The sequence below is a fragment of the Petaurus breviceps genome, unplaced genomic scaffold (genome assembly GCF_028583685.1).
Source record: "Petaurus breviceps papuanus isolate PSGF00001 unplaced genomic scaffold, PetGlider_PUasm1.0 184, whole genome shotgun sequence".
In the NCBI taxonomy this organism is placed as follows: Eukaryota; Metazoa; Chordata; class Mammalia; order Diprotodontia; family Petauridae; genus Petaurus; species Petaurus breviceps.
The window spans coordinates 11,957,060-11,976,491 of NW_027185793.1; the positions used below are offsets into that span (position 1 = coordinate 11,957,060).

Here is a 19,432-nt window from a genome sequence, read left to right on the forward strand (position 1 = left end):
GAAGAAACATTTTAAAGAAAACTTTTTATGAAGCCTAGGACTTCATTTAGAACATTTTTAAAGTTTGCATAGGAAGCTTGTATATTTCCTTCCCATATGCTTTCTTCTCTATGTGTTTTGCTATGTAACTGCATTTTTTACTGATGATCAGAGTTTTTTATATTTGATCTTTTTGTATTATTTTTTAAAATGCCTCATTGCTCAAGGTTTCATATTACTTTATTTTTGTTTTTATTTCTTCAAACTTTAAAAAATAAGTTTTAATTGATGTCTTCTGTTTCTTACATATTCATAATTATCCCAAGTATCCCTCCCCCTCCCTCTCTCAGAGAGCTATCCCATATGACAAACAGTATTTTCTTGGAGAGGAAAAAAAAATCAGCACAACTGACTGATAACACTGAACAAGTCTGAAAACAAGTGCTGTATGCAGTATTTGTGGACCTACCACATTCATAAAGGAGCAAGTTGGGGGAGTCCTCTCATAGCTCTCTTCATTTGTTTTCTGTTTAAACTTTATAATTTTGTAACATTCACCTTTGACGTTTTTGGTGTGTGTGTGGTTCTTTCTATGTACATTGTTGTATTTATTGTGTATATTTTTTCACTCGCTCTTCACTCTGAATTGGTTCACACAGATCTTTCCATGCTTCTTTGTATCCATCACACACAATTTCTTACAGCAAATTAACACTTCATTACATTCATATACTACAATTTGTTTAGGTATTCTCCAAATGATGGATATCTACTTTGGGTCTAATTCTTTGCCATCGCAAAATGTACTACTATAAATATTTTGATTGATTAAAGTTTGAATTGATATATTTCCTTTGGATACAACAGACACTGCCCCAAATCTAAACTCTACAAAAAGTTTAATTCCCCAAGTCAGTTAAGAAAAGATGTGTGTGATTTTGAAAATTTTTCAGACAGTTGTAGATAGTTTACATTTCTCTCGAAATCTAATTGTTCCTATTCTTTTACTATTTTTATAGTGGCATTTATATATTATGTATGTGCCTTAAAAGGCTGACTCCCAATACAAAATATACTTTATTAATTTAAATGAAATTTCTCTTTTCATACAGTTCTATAATTTGTAGAACTAATCAACAGAAGCAATGACAATTTTTTTTTTGTGGATTTATAATGCATACCACTACTTTACTCTGTTATCTCAATTATTTTCTGATTCACCGGAATTCTCTAAGTAAACTATCCTCTCATCTGAAAGTATAGATAATTTGCCTCCTTACCTGTGCTTATTGCCACAATTTATTTTGTTATCTTGCTGTTAAGAGCTAGTATTTGTAGAATTATGTCAAACAAGAGTGAGACTATGGACATCTTTGCTTCACCCTGATGTGTAAGGTACAACAAATAATAAACTAGGAACTATAAAGAATAAGAGAAAAGACTAAACACCAAAAAATATCTCTGATCAAAAAGCAAGATGGTTTGGCTCAAGGTTTTAACTTTTTCGCATTTGTTTATGAACTCTTTATGACCTATCTTTAGGCCAATACAATTAAAAAAAGGTTCTATGAAACTCTGGAGATCAAGCAGGAAAAAGGGCAATAGAAGTGATAAAGCAATGACTCTGAAGAAGAGGATCTGGGTTCAAAACCTACCTCTTGCTGCTTATTACTTGTGTGACCTTGGGCAAGTTATCTGTCTCCCTGGACTTTACTTCTGCATCTGCAAAATGGAGGCACTGGGGAGGTTGGACTATTAAATGTCCCTTCTAGCTCTAGATGAATTTAAGGGTCTTTTATAGCTTAAGTTTCTAATTTATATGTAAGTTGCAAGAAATAACAAACTAGGAACTACGACGAACAAGAGAAAAAACTAAACATTAAATTAATAACATTACCAAAGGTTTAGCACATCTTTTGCTAAGATCCTTCTTTATATTTCCAAAGGATTTGACTGAAAGACATGCTGACATCAACCTACTCGATATTCAGTTAGCTATTCCTTTAGGTACTCAGCTCTATATGACATTCGGTATGTGTGTGTCTGTCTCTAAATGTACTTAATATTGATTCACTATCTATGGTGCCTTTAAACACCAAAAGTTTTCTCATTTGTTTCTCAAGAATAATACTTTTTATTGCTGTCTTATATGAAATAATCACCCCTCCTATTTGTTTTTATTTAGCTGAAACATAAATATTCTTCTCAGCCTTCACTTTAACTTCATATGAATTCTAAAGTTTTAAATGAGTTTCTTGTATGAAACAAATTTGGGATTTTAAGTTTTGAATTCATTTCGCAACTTTCCTTTTTTAAGGTTAAGTTCTGCTTATTCAAGTTTAAAACAGCTAACTTTGTTTTCCCTTCATCAAATCCTATGATGTTAATTTTTTTTAAAATTTGCACTCATTACCTGCAGCTTATGTTGCTTGAAATAAGCCACACATGGTCTCATCTGTCTCCCTCAGCCAAGGTTCATTACTTCCCTTCCTAGCTCAGACTCATATCAATGCATTAAAAAATCAACACTATGGTGTTGCGGCTAGCTTTACTAAAAGTAACCCATGTAGTTCTCCTAGAAGAAACCTCTATCCTCCTTTCTCAAACTAGATAAGCATATGGCTAATGAGTTCTCCTTTCCTAACACAGTCCCTTTTTAATGAATAACCTTTACCTGTGGTGCCTTGATTAAGGAAATATTAAGTCACTTTTTATGCCCATCTTCCCTCCTCTCTTTCTCTTAAGACACTTTTGTCTAATCACCCAAGACTATAGATATTGCTCTCTATTACCTTCAATAACCCATAGACAAGGTGGGACTACCAAGGGAAAATGGTCTTGTATTTTTCCTTATAGCATGCATAGCATGTACTCACTAATTTCCTAGAACTTTCAGACTATTTTGACTTGTTTACTCTTTGTAAATTCCTTTTGCCCATTGAGTTTGTATTCCAAAATTCTGCTCACCTTCACTTTGCTTAGAAAGCCTAGAAGTCATTCTATTAAAAATCCATTTTTTCCCATATGCTTTTTTTTTTCTGCTAAGGATTAGTGGTATAAACTAAATAGCCATCTAGGATTTATTACAGAATTATCCTTCATTTTAATATTTTCTATTAGTCTTGTTGCTTCAAAGACTTTTTCTTTAACCACCAAACTTTGGAGCTTGGCATCTGTATTTCTGGATAAATTAAAACTAAAGTTCCTCTTTGTTCCTCTTTTGTGTGTATCGATTCTACTGAGCTTTGTACTCCGTCCTCTAGTTTTAATTCTTCTGACCAATTTCATTTTGCTATTTGCCAAAACATGCTTGTCTTATTTTGGTTTCACTGTTTTTCTGACAGCCAAGGATCCTTAAGATTGCTTCAGTGCACTCATTTGTCCAGAGTCAAATTGCTTTGGTTTGTAAAAGCCTCACGCCGTCTTCTAATCTTACTGTCTTTTTATCTTCTCTAATATTTTTTGTTGTGTCTGTATATTTTTCTTGCATTATTTTCCTACTGTTGTGTTAAGTCTTTCAACCTTCTGTATATATCGCTTATTTCTAGAAACTTAAAATGAAAGTTCACAAGCATTACAAAATACATTTGATCCTCCTAGAACTACGAGTAGTAATTTGGAAAAATCAGTGCTTGAAAGAAATGTGGATGGTCTGGTAGCTGCTCCAACTTTGTTGATTCCTTATTCCTCCAGAGGTAAACCATCAATTCTATTGTCAATTTCTTTTGTATGCCTCTAGATTTAATCTGTATTTGTTCCTTAAATTATTAAGCTATTGAGTAAATTTTGGGGTAAAGTAGTTTCCTTTTCATTTCAGGATGTGTAACTGTAGTCATCACAGTTATTTCCATTTTCTGCTGAGTATCTTGCCTTGCATTCTTTCACCTCACAATCTTCACTGCATTAAGAAGTCTTTCTTATTTACTCATTTCTTTAGTCTCTCCATTGATTATTTCCATAAGATTTTGGTCTTTTTTTTCCTTTTTCCTTTCTTCCTTTAATTCTCTGGGACATTTCTTTTGGGTTTGAGGTGATAAATAGGAGAAGGGTTTGATATACAACATCTTACTCAACATCTTGTCAAGTTCCCCCAAAAAAGCATGCTTTTTACAAACTAATCTGCAAATCTTTTACATATTTATTCTTGATAGTGTTTATTCATTATGAAAACTTGTTTTCAGAGACAGAAAAGATATATATATATATTGGCATTAAAGCACAAAAGAAAAAAAAATCTTGAGCCTAAAGACCAGCTGGGATGGTCCAGAGTAAAATAAAGTCTTATATTTCAAGTACATACTGCCAGATACAGACTGTCCCAAAAGTCTTAGTGCAGTTTAAAGCCCATTAAAGTTTAAAACAGCCCTAAGACTTTTGGGAGATCTTGTAGCATGCATATTCTCAAAAATGGCTACCCAACAGATACATAACGATAGTGTACATTCATACATATGATAATTATACTACAATGAACTGAACTCATTGTGATTTAAAAAATTGAAAATAATTTAGCTATACTTAATAAGTACATCTTTATAACAATAAAACTCATTTATACATTATTTTACATTTTTTAAAGTACTTTATATCTATGACCTTGTTTCAACTTTATAACAACCATGTAAGGGAGATGCTATTATTATTCCCATTTCATAGATAAAGAAATTAAGGCTGTGAGATGCTAAGTGTCTATTTAAGTTAAGTAATAATGATTCTAGCCGTTCAAATAAAAAATAGGAAAGAAATGCATCCTATTTCATCTGAACCAAAGTTCATTAGTGGTATTCTTTTATTTATTCTTTAATTAAAGTTATGTGAATTACTGAGTTTTTAGATGATCTGTGTACCCTTTTTATCCAAAGCTGACCTCTTTATGCCACTCAATATATGTTTGAACTCCTTTCCTCCACCTGCTTAGGGAATGCAAATAGATTTTAATATTATCCCAACTTTCATTTCACATTAAGAAATAACGGCAACTACCTCTATAAATAAAATGAGGAAAATAAAGCTGGAGGAAGAGAAACAATACAATAGAAAGATATGAAATCTATAGAGGGAGAAAAATGAAAAATAAGTTGTTATGACAAAGAATTACACTGTAATTCCCACGCATGTGTGTTCAAGGATCTTGCCAGACCATCCTGTTTAGAATGGCAACAGCTCAACTGTGGTCCCTCTGGCAGATGCCCCTAGTTTATCTCTTGCTGGAGCAAAAAAATGCACAGAAAGTTACTCTAAGCCTCTTCTACCCTACCTGCTCATGTATTAGCCTGACACTGATTACTGAGACAATGTCAATAGATAATTCAGGATTTTTATTACTTTTGTTTGTGATTTCATCAGTGTAGGGAACTCCCAGTGAGCCTGGAAAGTTCCTCTTCCTGATAAAGGCAACTCAGTTAAAATGAAACCACCAAAATGACCATTTATATGATTCAGATCTCATTTTTCACAGGCAATTCACTACAGTAATTATTCTTTTATCTAAAAACATGTATTTCTAAATTAAGAATTGGTATTCTTGGTAGGGCAGGAAATATAAGCATCCAAAATATGCCCCTAAAAGCATTCCATGTTTTCAATTTAATCACTCTCAAAACTGAATAACTGGTTGGGGTTTTTGGGGGTGGGGTGGGTGTTGAACATTTATAAGCTTAGGAATAATTTGGTATTAGGTTAATGCTATGTGAAATGTATGATGAATAAAATTCCTATTCTGTTGAAACACATACGTACACCCATATCTGGGGAAAGAGGGTGGGTGGGTGGTGCAATTCAACATACCCTGTTTGGAAAGAGTATTCTGGGTTATCCTCTTCAGGACCACTACTATTACTCTGTAGCTCACGTTCATGCTCTTCTCTTCCTGGTAGAGTCTCCCAGCTTTCATCACTTGAAGATTGATCTTTTTCTCTGGCAGAAAAATGAGGTAAAGAAGCAGACCATTCCCCATCACTGCATTCTGAACTGCAAATTTACCATAGAGAGAAAAAACTGGTCATCATTGGTCATCTGATATCTATCTTACAGTTTTAACCATATATTATAGTATGCAGCAGAAAATATAGTTTGCTATAATCCAAGATCAGAAATATTTATCTTCAACTAATTACATGTAAATTTGAATGAATTTTCTTTATGTCTAGTAAAACATATATTTAAAGAAATTGTAAACATCTTAAAAATGAAAACAGCATGAAGCAAACCGTATAGAACTTACATTTATATTTTTCTTCACAGTTTTTACTTCAGTGTTTAGATTAGTTTCTTTATATTTTTCAATAAATGTTTCTAAAATACAATTTCCCAAACATAAATTAAATGCACATTCAACATGGTAATATTTTAAATATTTAGAATAAATGTTCCTCTTACCCTTTGTAAGATGAATGTAAAATATGATAGCAATAAAACATAGCAATATTAGCTTGACCTTTGAAAGAACAGCAGAGATAACTTGCAAAGTATTAGGCCCAAAGGACAGAATGTGGTAGGAAAATGCTGCTTTCAGGAAGAACTATGGTTTCAAATAAGCTGATATGTGAAGGTCTCCCAGCTGCATTTAGATCATACTTGGCTATAATGTGTAAAATTCTGTATGACTCAAAAATAACCCTTTCCAAAACAAAACAAAATGAAAAATCCCCTGAGATCATTAAACTATTACTGTCACTTTTTTCCTCTGATATGCACATGATTACCAACCCCATCAATACACAAAAATGAAATTATTGTCAATTTTGTAGGCTTTAACACTCACTACTCAAGTCTTCTTTTCTAGAGAAACTCAAGGTAATTTTATGATGATCAATTATGACTTTTTTGGAAAATTTATCCTCCTTTACCACAGAATATTGCCCTTTGGTGGTGGTGTGCAAGAAAACCCTACATGGGGTCACAGAGTTGGACAAGACTGAAATTCCTAAATAGTAACAACAAAATTGTCTGGTAAGCCTTCAGATGGTAGTGAGGTCTCTGGTCCAATGACTTTAATCATTTACTACTCTCCAGTAGAGTATAGTATGGGAAACACTGCTACTATGTGAAAGGAATGAGTCCAAAATAACTGAGATTTTAAGTCTGGATGACTTTTACAACAGTAGCAGCTAAGAGAACCAAGGGAGTTCTAGTGAGGAAAAGATGGAGAAACACCAGCCGAGTGTAGTTTTGGACATGTTAGTCTCACATAACATTTCCATATGAAAATGTTCACCAGGTATCTGAAAAAGCAGAATGAAACCCAGGCTGGAGATGGAGATTTGGGAACTGTTCACAGAGAAATAACTAGTCAAGGTTCAAGAACGATTGAAATATTCGAGATTACAAGAACAAAGAAAAGAATAGAGAGATCAGGTCTAATCTTTAGGGTACATTTATATTTAGTTGATAAGAAAAGAAGGAGGAGAGGGGTGGAAACAAGATGGCAGAGTAGAAATAGGACTTCCGCATGGCTCCTGCTTCTACCTCCTCCAATTCATGTAAAAAATTACTCTAAACAAACTTTGGAGCTACACAACCCACAGAATGACTGAGAGAAGCTAACCTCCCACTGAAGACAGCCTGGCAGGAAGGGGCCAGTGCAGCACTGTGGGAGCCCAGCACAGCCCCACCCACACCCAAGGTTTTAGCCTCAGGGCAACCACAACAAGCCACAGGCTAGAGGGACTTCAGATCACCAGCAGCTGTGGCAGTTTCCAGAATTATCAACCCACAGATGGCAAAGCCCAAGTGAGAGATCAATGTAGACTTTGCAGGAAATGGGTCCCAAGCACAGAAGGCTCTGCTAGATGAGATCAAAAGGAACTTTGAAAGCCTAATGAGAGAGATAGAAGACAAAATGAATAATTCTCTCAAAACCAAAATAGCAGAATTAGAAAAACACTATAATGAAGAAAACATCTCTCTAAAAAGAAAAGTGTATGATATGGAAAAGGAGCTCCAAAAATTAGCCAAGGAAAATGATTTGCTAAAAACTAGAATCAACCAAATTGAAACAAATAACTCTATGAGGAACCAAGAATTAGTCAAACAAAACAACAAGAATGAAAAATTAGAAAAAGAGGCAAAATACCTCAAAGAAAAAATAACTGACCTGGAAAACAGATCCAGGAGTGATAATCTGAGAATCATAGGCCTACCAAAAAATCATGATGCAAAAATGAGCCTGGACAACATTCTCCAAGAGCTCGTTAAGGAAAACTACCCTGAGATACTAGAACCTGAGGGTAAAATAGAAATCAAGAGAATCCACCAGACACCTTGCTGAAAGAGATCCCAAACTGAAAAGTCCTCGAAATACTGTGGCTAAACTCCAGAACTACCAGATAAAAGAGAAAATACTTCAAGCAGCCAGAAAGAAACAATTGAAATATCGAGGGCCACAGTGAGGATCGCACAAGATGTGGCAGCGTCTACACTGAAAGATCATTGGCAGTGGAATACAATTTTCTGGAAGGCAAAAGACCTTCGGTTACAACCAAGGATTACATACCCAGCAAGACTGAGCATATTCTTTCAGGAAAAGAGATGGTCATTCAATGATATAACAGAGTTCCAGACCTTCTTGATAAAAAAAGCCAGAACACAATGGAAAATTCAACCTCCAATTACAAGATGCAACAGTGACTTAGAAAGGTAAACAAGGAAAACACACACACACACACCCTGCTATTTGATAAGAACAAATTGGTTATAGACAAGTGAGAGTATGAGTAAAAAATACACAAAATGACGATTAAAAAAAATCTTATTAAGGGCTACAAAGGGACTGCAATGGAAGAAAGGGAGTGAATGAAGTGGAAAAGGGTAAATTATGCCACACAAAGAGGCATGAAAACTGTGTAGCAGAGGAAAAGAAGGGCGAGAGATGGGAATCATATGAGCTTTTCCCTCATTGGTTCTGGTGCAAGGAGGGAATAACAACCAGTTAAGCATAGGACTCTATGGAGAAGAAACACAAAAAGTATCATTTTAGAGGGAAGGGAGAGGAGCTTCCCATGAGATTTGTTCCTGTCACTCTTGGTGTGAAGAAGAAATAACATACTTCATTAAGTATAAAAATATCCTACAGGAGGGGGAAAGGGATGCAAAAGTGGGGGGTGGTTAGTAGGGCGGGAAGAAGTAAAGGGAAAGGGGAGGAAAAAGGAGGGGGGCTGATAAGGGAATACTGAGGGAGGCAGTGGTCAAAAGGAAAACTATTAAGGGGGGAAGGGAGAAGGGGGGAAAATATGAACATTAACGGGGCGGGAATAGGATAGAGGGAAAGAAACAGATAACAATCATGACTGTAAATGTGAATGGAATGAACTCTCCCACAAAACAGAGACAAACAGCAGAATGGATTAGATATCATAATCCTACAATAGGCCGTTTACAAGAAACACATCTGAAACAGAGGGATACACACAGGTAAAGGTAAAAGGCTGGAGTAAAATATATCATACCTCAGCTAAAGTAAAAAAAAAGCAGGGGTCGCAATCCTTATCTCAGATAAAGCAAAAGCAAAAATTGACCTAATTAAAAGATATAAAGAAGGAAAATATATCCAGTTAAAAGGTACCACTGAGAATGAAACAGTATCATTACTTAACATATATGCACCAAGTGGTATAGCATCCAAATTCCTAGAGGAGAAGGTAAAGGAATTAGAGGAAGAAATAGATAGTAAAAGTACACTAGAGGGAGACCTTAATCTCCCCCTCTCAGAACTTGATAAATCCAACTTCAACATAAAACAAGAAAGAAGTTAAGGAAGTGAACAGAATTATAGAGAGGATAGGTATGATTGATCTCTGGAGAAAACTGAATGGGGATAAAAAGGAATATACTTTCTTCTCAGCAGTTCATGGCAATACTCAAAAACTGATCACATTCTAGGGCATAAAAACCTCACAATTCTATGCAATAAGGCAAAAATATCAAATGCATTCTTCTCAGATCATAATGCAACAAAAATTATATGCAATAAAGGGCCATGGAAAGACAGACTAAAAACTAATTGGAAATTAAACAATTTAATCCTAAAGGATGAGTGGGTCAAACAAGAAATTATAGAAACAATCAGTAATTTCATTCAAGAGAATGATAATAATGAGACAACATACCAAAATTTGTAGGATGCATTAAAGGCAGTTCTTAGGGGAAGTTTTTTATCCCTGAGTGCATACATGATTAAATTAGAGAAAAGGGAGGTCAATGAATTGGGCATGTAATTGAAAAACCTAGAAAAAGAACAAATTCAAAATCCCCAATTAAATACTAAATTAAAAAATACTGAAAACCAAAGGGCAGATTAATAAAACTGAAATTAAGAAAACTATTGAATTAATAAATGAGACTAAGAGGTGGTTTTATGAAAAAAATAATAAAATTGATAGACCCTTAGTCAATATGATAAAATAAGAAAGAAGAAAACCAAATTAAGAGTTTCAAAAATAAAAAGGGTAAATCTACGTCCAATGAAGAGGAAATCAAAACAATAATTAGGGATTATTTTTCCCAATTGTATGCACATAAATTTAACAATGTTAGGGAAATGGATGAATATATATATAGAAAAATACAAGTTACCAAGACTAACTGAAGAGGAAGTAAATTATTTAAATAAACCCATCTCAGAAAAAGAAATTGAACAAACTCCATAGAAAAAAATCTCCAGGGCCACATGGATTTACTAGTGAATTCTACCAAACATTTAAAGAACAATTGATTCCAATACTCTACAAACTATTTGGGAAAATTAGTGAAGAAGGAATCCTACAAAATTCTTTTTATGACACCAATATGGTACTGATACCTCAATCAGGAAGAGATAAAACAGAAAAAGAAAATTATAGACCAATCTCCCTCATGAATATAGATGCAAAAATTATAAATAAAATACTAGCAAAAAGACTACAGCAACTTATGTCAAGAATAATACACTTTGATCAGCTAGGATTTATTCCAGGAATGCAAGGATGGTTTAATATTAGGAAAACCATCAGTATAATTGATCATATCAACAATAAAACTAGCAGAAACCACATGATCATCTCAATAGATGCAGAAAAGGCTTTTGACAAAATACAACATCTATTCCTATTAAAAACATTAGAAAGTATAGGAATAAATGGAGCCTTCCTTAAAATAATAGGTAGCTCTATTTAAAGCCATCAGCAAGTATTATATGTAATGGGGAGAAGCTAGAAGCATTTCCCATAAGATCAGGGGTGAAACAAGCGTGTCCACTATCATCTCTCTTATTCAATCTGGTACTAGAAATGTTAGCAGTAGCAATTAGAGAAGAAAAAGAAATCAAAGGAATCAAATTAGGCAAAGAAGAGACCAAGTTATCACTCTTTGCAGATGCTATGATGATATACTTAGAGAATCTTAGAGAATCAAGTAAAAAACTACTTGAGACAATAAATAAATTTGGCAAAGTTGAAGGATATAAAATAATCCCATCCTTGGCATTCCTATATATTTCCAATGAAATTCAACAGCAAGAAGTAGAAAGAGAAATCCCATTTGAAGTTACTGTAGACGTTATAAAATATTTGAGAATCTACCTGCCAAAACAAATCCAGGACCTATATGACCACAACTACAAAACACTTTTCACACAAATAATGTCAGATCTAACTAATTGGAAAAATATCAATTGCTTGTGGCTGGGTCGAGCTAATATAATAAAAATGACAATTTTACCTAAATTAAATTATATATTTAGTGCCATACCAATTAATTTACCAAAAAACTACTTCATAGAGCTAGAAAAAAATAGTAACAAAATTCATTTTGAAGAATAAACGGTCCAGAATATCAAGGGAATGAATGAAAAGAAATGCTAGGGAAGGTGGACTAGCTACACCAGATTTCAATCTGTATTATAAAAGCAGTCATCAAAACTACTTGGTGCTGGCTGAGGAACAGAGGAGTGGATCAATGGAATAGATTAGGAACACGAGATTCAGAAGTCAACGACTATAGTAATCTATTGTTTGATAAACCCCAAGACCCTAGTTTTTTGGGATAAGAACTCACTATTTGAAAAAAACTGCTGGGAAAACTGGAATATAGTATGGCAGAAACTGGGCATAGACCATTATCTAACACCATACAACAAAATTAATTCTAAATGGGTGCATGATCCAAATATAAATGTTGATACTGTCAGCAGTCTCGTAAAAGAAGGAATAGTTTACCTGTCAGATTTGTGGAGAGGGAAAGACTTTATGACTAAACAAGAATTAGAGAACATTATAAAATGTAAAATGGATAATTTTGACTACATGAAATTGAAAAGCTTCTGTACAAACAAAGCCAATGTAACCAAGATTAAGAGGGAGGTGGAAAATTAGGAAATAATCTTTACAACCTATGTCTCTGACAAAGGACTCATTTCTAAAATATACAGAGAAGTGAGTCAAATTTATAAGAATACAAGTCATTCCCCAATTGATAAATGGTCAAAGGATATGAACAGGCTGTTTTCAGAAAAAGAAATTAAAGATATCTATAAGCACATGAAGAAATGTTCTAAATCACTATTGATTAGAGAAATGCAAATCAAAGCAACTCTGAGGTACCACATCTCACCAGTCAGATTGGCTAAGATGACAAAACAGGAAAATGACAAATGCTGGAGAGGATGTGGGCAATTTGGAACACTAATGCATTGCTGGTGGAGTTGTGAACTGATCCAGCCTTTCTGGAGAGCAATCTGGAATTATGCCCAAAGGATTATAAATAATTTCATATCCTTTGACCCAGCAATACCACCCAAAGAGATCATAGAAGTGGGAGGAAGACCCATATGTACAAAAATGTTTATAACAGCTCTTTTTGTGGTGGCAAAGAATTGGAAATTAAGGGGGTACCCATCAATTGGGGAATGGCTGAACAAGTTTTGGTATATACATGTTATGGAATACTATTGTGGTATAAGAAACGAGGAGCAGACGGTCTTCCTATTTACCTGGAGAGGCTTATACAAACTGATGCTGAGTGAGAAGAGTAGAACCAGGAGAAATTTGTACATAATTACAGCCACAATGTATGTGTGATGACCAACTTTGATAGACTGGACTCTTCTCAGCAATGCAGTGATATAAGTCAATCCCAAAAGACACATGATGGAGACAAATATGTGCATCCAGAGAAAGAACTAGAAAGAACTGAGTTTATATCCAGATGGAAGCAAAATACCTGAGCTTTTTCCTTTTCTTTTTTGGTTTTATGTCCTCTTTACCATTTTTCATTCCATTGGACACAATCCGTCTTTATAACCTAACTGTGAAAGGGGGATGATGGAAGGGAGAACAGTCTGGGGGGGAGGGAAGTTGGAAGCACCCACTTTTGAAAAGGGACAGGATCAAAGTAGAGAATGGTACAAGTGGGGGGTGGGATAGGATGGAGGGAAATATAGTCAGTCTTTCACAATATGGTTGACAAGAGAGGAAGGGAAAGAGTCTGAAATTCAGTTTTAAAATCAAATGTTAAAAAAAATGTATCTATATATATAATTATTATATTGTATAATGTGAAAGTATTTATAGATCCTATACTTGACTATATGCCGCCATGGGGGGGAGGAGGGTAGGGAGGGGAACAAAATGTGAAACTCAAAGGAATTGTGGAATTGAATCCTGTAAACTAAAAGGAAGCAAACAAATTAATAATAAAAAAAAATTAACTCAAATGGCAAAAGAGGCTCAAAAGGGCAATGAGGAGAAGAGTGCCTTAAAAAGCCAAATTTGCCAGATGGAAAAAGAATCACAATAGCTCACTGAAGAGAATCATTCCTTCAGAAGTAGATTGGACCAAATGGAAGCTAATGGCTTTATGAGAAATCAAGATACTATCAAAGAGATCCAAAGAAATGAAAAAATAGAATGCAATGTGAAATACCTCATTGGGAAAACCACTGACCTGGAAAATAGATCCAGGAGAGATCATTTAAAAATTATTGGACTACCTGAAAGCCATGATTAAAAAAAAGAACCTAGTAATCATCCTCCAAGAAATTCTCAAGGCAAACTGTTCTGATGTTTTAGAACCAGAGGGCAAAGCAGAGAGAGGTTGAAAGAATCCACCAATCACCTCCTGAAAAAGATCCCAAAAAGAAAACTCCTAGGAATATTAAAGCCAGCTTCTGGAGTTCACAGATCAAGGAGAAAACATTATAAGCAGCCAGGAAGAAACAATTTGAATATTGTGGAAACACAATCAGGATAACACAGGATCTGGCAGCTTCTACACTGAAGGATCAAAGGGCTTGGAATATAATATTCTGGAGGTCAAAGGAGCTGGGTTTAAAACCAACAATCACCTACTCAAGCAAAACTGAGTATCATGTTTCAGGGGAAAATGTGGTCATTCAATGGAATAGAGGACTTTCAAACATTCCTGATGACAAAACCAGAGTTGAATAGAAAATTTGACATTCAGATACAAGAAGCAAGAGAAGCATGAAAAGGTAAACAGGGAAAAGAAATCAAACAGAACTTAACAACGTTGAACTATTTATATTCCTACTTGTAAAAACAATAATAGTAACTTATGACACTTTTCTCAGTATGAGAATAGTTGAAGGGAATATAAATGTGTATATATATATATACACATACATATACATGTCTATATAGGAGGGCATATGGTCATATTAATACAAATGTGAGTTTTTGTATATATGTGTACAGGTATACATAGACAGAGGGCACAGTACCAATTGAATAGGAAGGGATGACACTTAAAAGGTGAAATTGAGAGAGGAATATAATGAGAGGAGATGGGGAGAGACAGAATGGGGAAAATTATCTCATATAGAAGAGGCAAGGGAAAACTTACAATGGAGGGGAAGAACAGGAAGGCAAAAGGGAATGGGTCAACCTTACTCTCAGTGAATTTGGCTTAGGGAGGGAATGACATACACACTAAATAGGGTATCTCACCCTATAGGAGAGTAGAGGGGAAGGGGGTGAAAGGGGGATGATGGAAGGGAGGACAGTCTGGGGAGGAGGGAAGTTGGAAGCACCCACTTTTGAAAAGGGACAGCATCAAAATAGGGAATGGAACAAGTGAGGGGTGGGATAGGATGGAGGGAAATATAGTCAGTCTTTCACAATATATCCACTATGGAAATGTTTTGTATAGCTACACATGTACAACCTATACTAAATTGCTTATCTTCCCAGTAAGGTTGGTTGACAAGGGAGGAAGGGAAAGAATCTGAAATTAATAGTTTTAAAATCAAATGTTAAAAAATATATATTTATAATTATAATTATTATTATTATTTTACAAGCAACTAGGAAACAAGATACACTGGGGCACAGAGATCCATCTTGCCCTACTGGAAAGCTGGAGGGGCGGACAGGGGATTATATAGGACAGAGCAAATTGGGGGAGGGAGTATTCAGGGGGATCGCTATTTTGGGCTGGTGGGTAGGGGAAAAATGGGGAGAAAATTTGTGATTAAAATTCTTGTGGAAATGAATACTGTAAACTAAAATTAAACATAAAATTTAACTAAAAAAAAAAAAGAAAAGAAAGAAGAGTCAATCCAGAAGATGAGTAATCAGAAATGTTGGAGAATCAGTTCAGTAAAGTGTCACAGTAGTCAATGAATGAGTTTCTTTTTTCTTGTCTAAAGGGAGTGTTTAATACTGTCAATGGTGGGAGACAGGTCAAAGAGAATAAGGCCTAAGACAAGATTACTGGATCATTTGAAAAGAATTTCTTCAGTGACTTTCAGAATTAAATTTCATCAGATTGAAAAAAAATTACATTGCATGAGGTCAAGAAATAGGAAAGTACTGGTAGGAAAAGAGAAGGGAAGAGCAAAGAAATGATACTTCTTTCCCATCTCCCAAGATAGAGAATTCTTGTGCATGTCTGGGAGGCAAAGGAGAAGTCCATGAAGAAGGTAAGACTTAAGAAAACAGGAGAGAGAGAAAAGCAGTAAGATCTTTGAGGAGTAGAAGCAAATGATAGTGAGGGCAAAAGTAGAAGAATGGGTCTTGGAAAGAAAGAGGACTATCCTTTTCTCTGACAAAGGAGGGAAGGAAGGATTGTATAGATAAAAAAGTACTTTGAGGTAAAGATGGGCAACCTCTAGGGGCGGCTAGGTGGCGCAGTAAATAGAGCACCGGCCCTGGAGTCAAGAGGACCTGAGTTCAAATCTGGCCTCAGACACTTAACACAAAAACTAGCCATGTGACCTTGGGCAAGTCACTTAATCCCAATTACCCTCCAAAAAGAAAAAAAAAAAAGATGGGCAAGCTCTTAATGGCTCCAATGACCTTACTAACGTAGAGTTCATTCAAAAGAATAAGAGGAGAGTGGAGAAGATTAAAAATAAAAGTTTAAAATGACTTGCATGCAAGGTAATAAAGAGAACATTTTTTTAAAAAGGGCTGGCCAAGCAATAGTGACAACTCCTTTTTTATGTTCCTTGTCCTAGAATTTGAAAAACACATTAATTATTATTTATCTATGAAAAACATATTTTATCAGTGATGTTATATTGGCATGAGCCACAGAAAAAAAGAATTTATGAGCAATTAAAAATTAGTATCATATGTGCTTCTTCGTTGTCCTTTTAATATGATCTATGTACTGAAAGACCTACAAAGAAGAACCAGAATAAAGGATGCCATCAAAAAAGTAAAATCAATGAGGATAAGCAATTCACACGGCAAGAGAAAAAAGTGACTGCCAATTTATGTGCTCTACTGGTACAGCTGTTATGTCAAAAGAAAGCAAGAAAGGGCCTCAGCATGTCTGGATGGTCATACTGTGCTGATATAGACAAAGATCACACAAGATGTGCAAGGCTTGCACGGGATGTAATCTGTGTTGTTGGAAGGTACATCTACACAGATGAAATCACAAATCAATCTGAATAAGAAGAAATGAATTTAAGTTGCTTTTTTCCCTAACCTGTCTGCAAAGGATAACATTTCCCCCAAAATGGATTCTCTTCTCACTCCAAAGGTTCAGAATCACAGATCCAATATTTAAAGTAGCTTTGCAAGTAATCATTCTTTTTTTTTTTGGAGGGGGGAGGGTAAGGCAATTGGGGTTAAGTGACTTGCCCAAGGTCACACAACTAGTTAAATATCAAGGGTCTGCTGCTGGATTTGAACTCAGGTCCTCCTAACTTAAGGAACAGTACTCTATTCACTGTACCACCTAGCTGCCCCTTTTTAAATATATATATATTTTGCAAGTGATCATTCTTCCAGGGAAAATAATGGACTAGCTTAAATAGAAATGGGCTAATTTTATTTTGCTATTCTTATAGAAAAGCATTGGAGGAGGGGTATTTATTAGTAAAAACACTTGCAAAGGAAGGTAAAATATACACACTTTGGGAACAACCTTTAATAGATTAAAAGTTGAGACAGTTGGGGCGGCTAGGTGGTGCAGTGAATAGAGCACCGGCCCTGGAGTCTGGAGGACCTGAGTTCAAATCTGGTCTCAGACACTTGACACACTTATTTGGCCGTGTGACTTTAGGCAAGTCACTTTACCCCAATTGCCCTCCAAAAAAAAAAAAAAGTTGAGACAGTCACATCCTGATTTCAAATCATCTTGAGGATATAACTTGGAAAAGAAAGTAATAAGGGCAAAATACATTTAAGCATAAAGATTTATAGGGCTAAAAAGCTCTGCTTTATAAGAATATCCTAAGGAAAAGGAAAAGTTTCTCTGGGTACAACAGACTTTAGGGAATGTTCAGTATTCAAACAAAAATGGGATAGTTTACTTGCTTTGAGTGCCTATAGCATTTTGTATTATGCTTGTGGTACTTAATACATCACAGTAAAAAATGTGAAATGAATTGGTCTGGGTTCTCAGTTTCCATCTTTAAAATATTTTTTTAAGATTTTAAGCATTGTGGACACTGAAATCATTCAATCATTGTGGACAGAATTCTTTCTAAAATCAATTACACGATTCCTTGTCTTCTGGTATAACTTATACTTTCCCCCCATCTATTCAAAGTTAGCAGCTATAAATTCTAACTACAGTCAAGGCTCCTACCTTTCACTGACCATTTCTCCTTTCTAATTTGCTCTTTTCAATTTATTGTGGGTTTGAAAATGTGGCATAGAAGAATTCTAAATTTGGTGTCAGGAAAACCTGGGTTCAGTTCTAACCACAGACACATACTAGTTGTATGACTAGGAAAATAAATTAACCTGTCTCGATTTCCTCACCTGTTAAACGTAGATAGAAACTGTGCCCACCTCATAATGATTGTTAGGAAAAACTGAGTTATTTTTGGAAAGCATGTAATTAAGTTTGCTAGAATTTTACATAAACTAAGTTTTTTGTGAGGTAATATACATTATGAATAAAGTGCACGAGTTTTAAGTGCATTAACTCTGTGATAGTCATGTAGTACTATATAAAAACAGAACATAAATTTTTAAAATATATACAATTTGCCAGATTGATTCTATGCTTCAGAGCTGAAGGTTTCTAGCTTATTTCACAGCTCCTGGCTTTTGCTGGGTGGTTCAGGTTGCCAGATTGCTGAATTTCAGGTAAATGAAATATTATGGTGCTGGTATGGGAGGTTGTAAACACTATGAGATTAGGAACTATATATTATATGCCTTTATTTCCCCGGAATTTATAGAACATTGCCTTGCTCATAAAAGATTTTTTAAAATAAATATTTGTTAGAAAAGCTGTTGAGGAAATTTTCAGTTCAGGTTGGGTAGGGGGTAGATGACCTCTTTCCCAAATAAGATTCAATGAATGAATCTGAAATCCGGTCATCCTTTGTGCAGCTTGTTTTTAAACTTTTTGTTTACACAAGTATTTACTTTCTGTAAACACTTATCCACAAAGGCTGCAATTATAAAAAAAAGTCTTTCAAAATCAAGGTTTTGGGAGAGGAAGAAAGCAAGAAATAAGCAGACACAAGCAGGATAATTCTGAAAGCTACAGGTTGAACATATATAATGAAAAAAGTGCAAGTTGTACATAATAAAGAAATATAATTTCATGTAAAGCATTTTCTATCCTACCATGTAAACTGAAATGCCTATTTTATTTGGTGTTTGCTAAATTCAGAATGATCATTTTTTTTAAAGCAAGAAAAAAAAATAACTAAGGTATTGGTTCCTTGAGGCTATTGAAGTTCTCATTTTATATGGGAAGGGTATTAACTCTAGCTTTCTGGTCCAATTCCAAGAGTGGTAATTGTGTGCAGGTTATAAAAAAATTTTTTTTGCAGTCCTAATTTAATAGTGAATTGCTCAGTTCCTATTGAATAGCTCTTAGCAATTTTATAGCAGAGTTGCATTTACTCTAAAAAGTGTTAATATTTCAGTTGTGATTTAAGTGAATACTCAGGGTTTTTTTTTTTTCAGGAACCAAAAAGGATCATGCATTCATTAAAATATATGTGATTATCTGAAGAAAATAACTACTTTGTTTACATTTTAAA

General features: G+C 34.7%; 1 protein-coding gene across 9 annotated transcripts in view; it reads right to left on the minus strand.

Moving 5' to 3' along the window:
* Window positions 1-19,432, minus strand: part of PJA2 (praja ring finger ubiquitin ligase 2) — a 135,012-nt gene that overhangs the window by 51,331 nt on the left and 64,249 nt on the right. For all 9 annotated transcript variants that reach the window (XM_069088154.1, XM_069088145.1, XM_069088151.1 and 6 more), the window contains one exon: window positions 5,767-5,949. In XM_069088154.1, coding sequence (XP_068944255.1) covers window positions 5,767-5,949 — 183 coding nt within the window. The remainder of the gene's footprint in view (window positions 1-5,766; window positions 5,950-19,432) is intronic.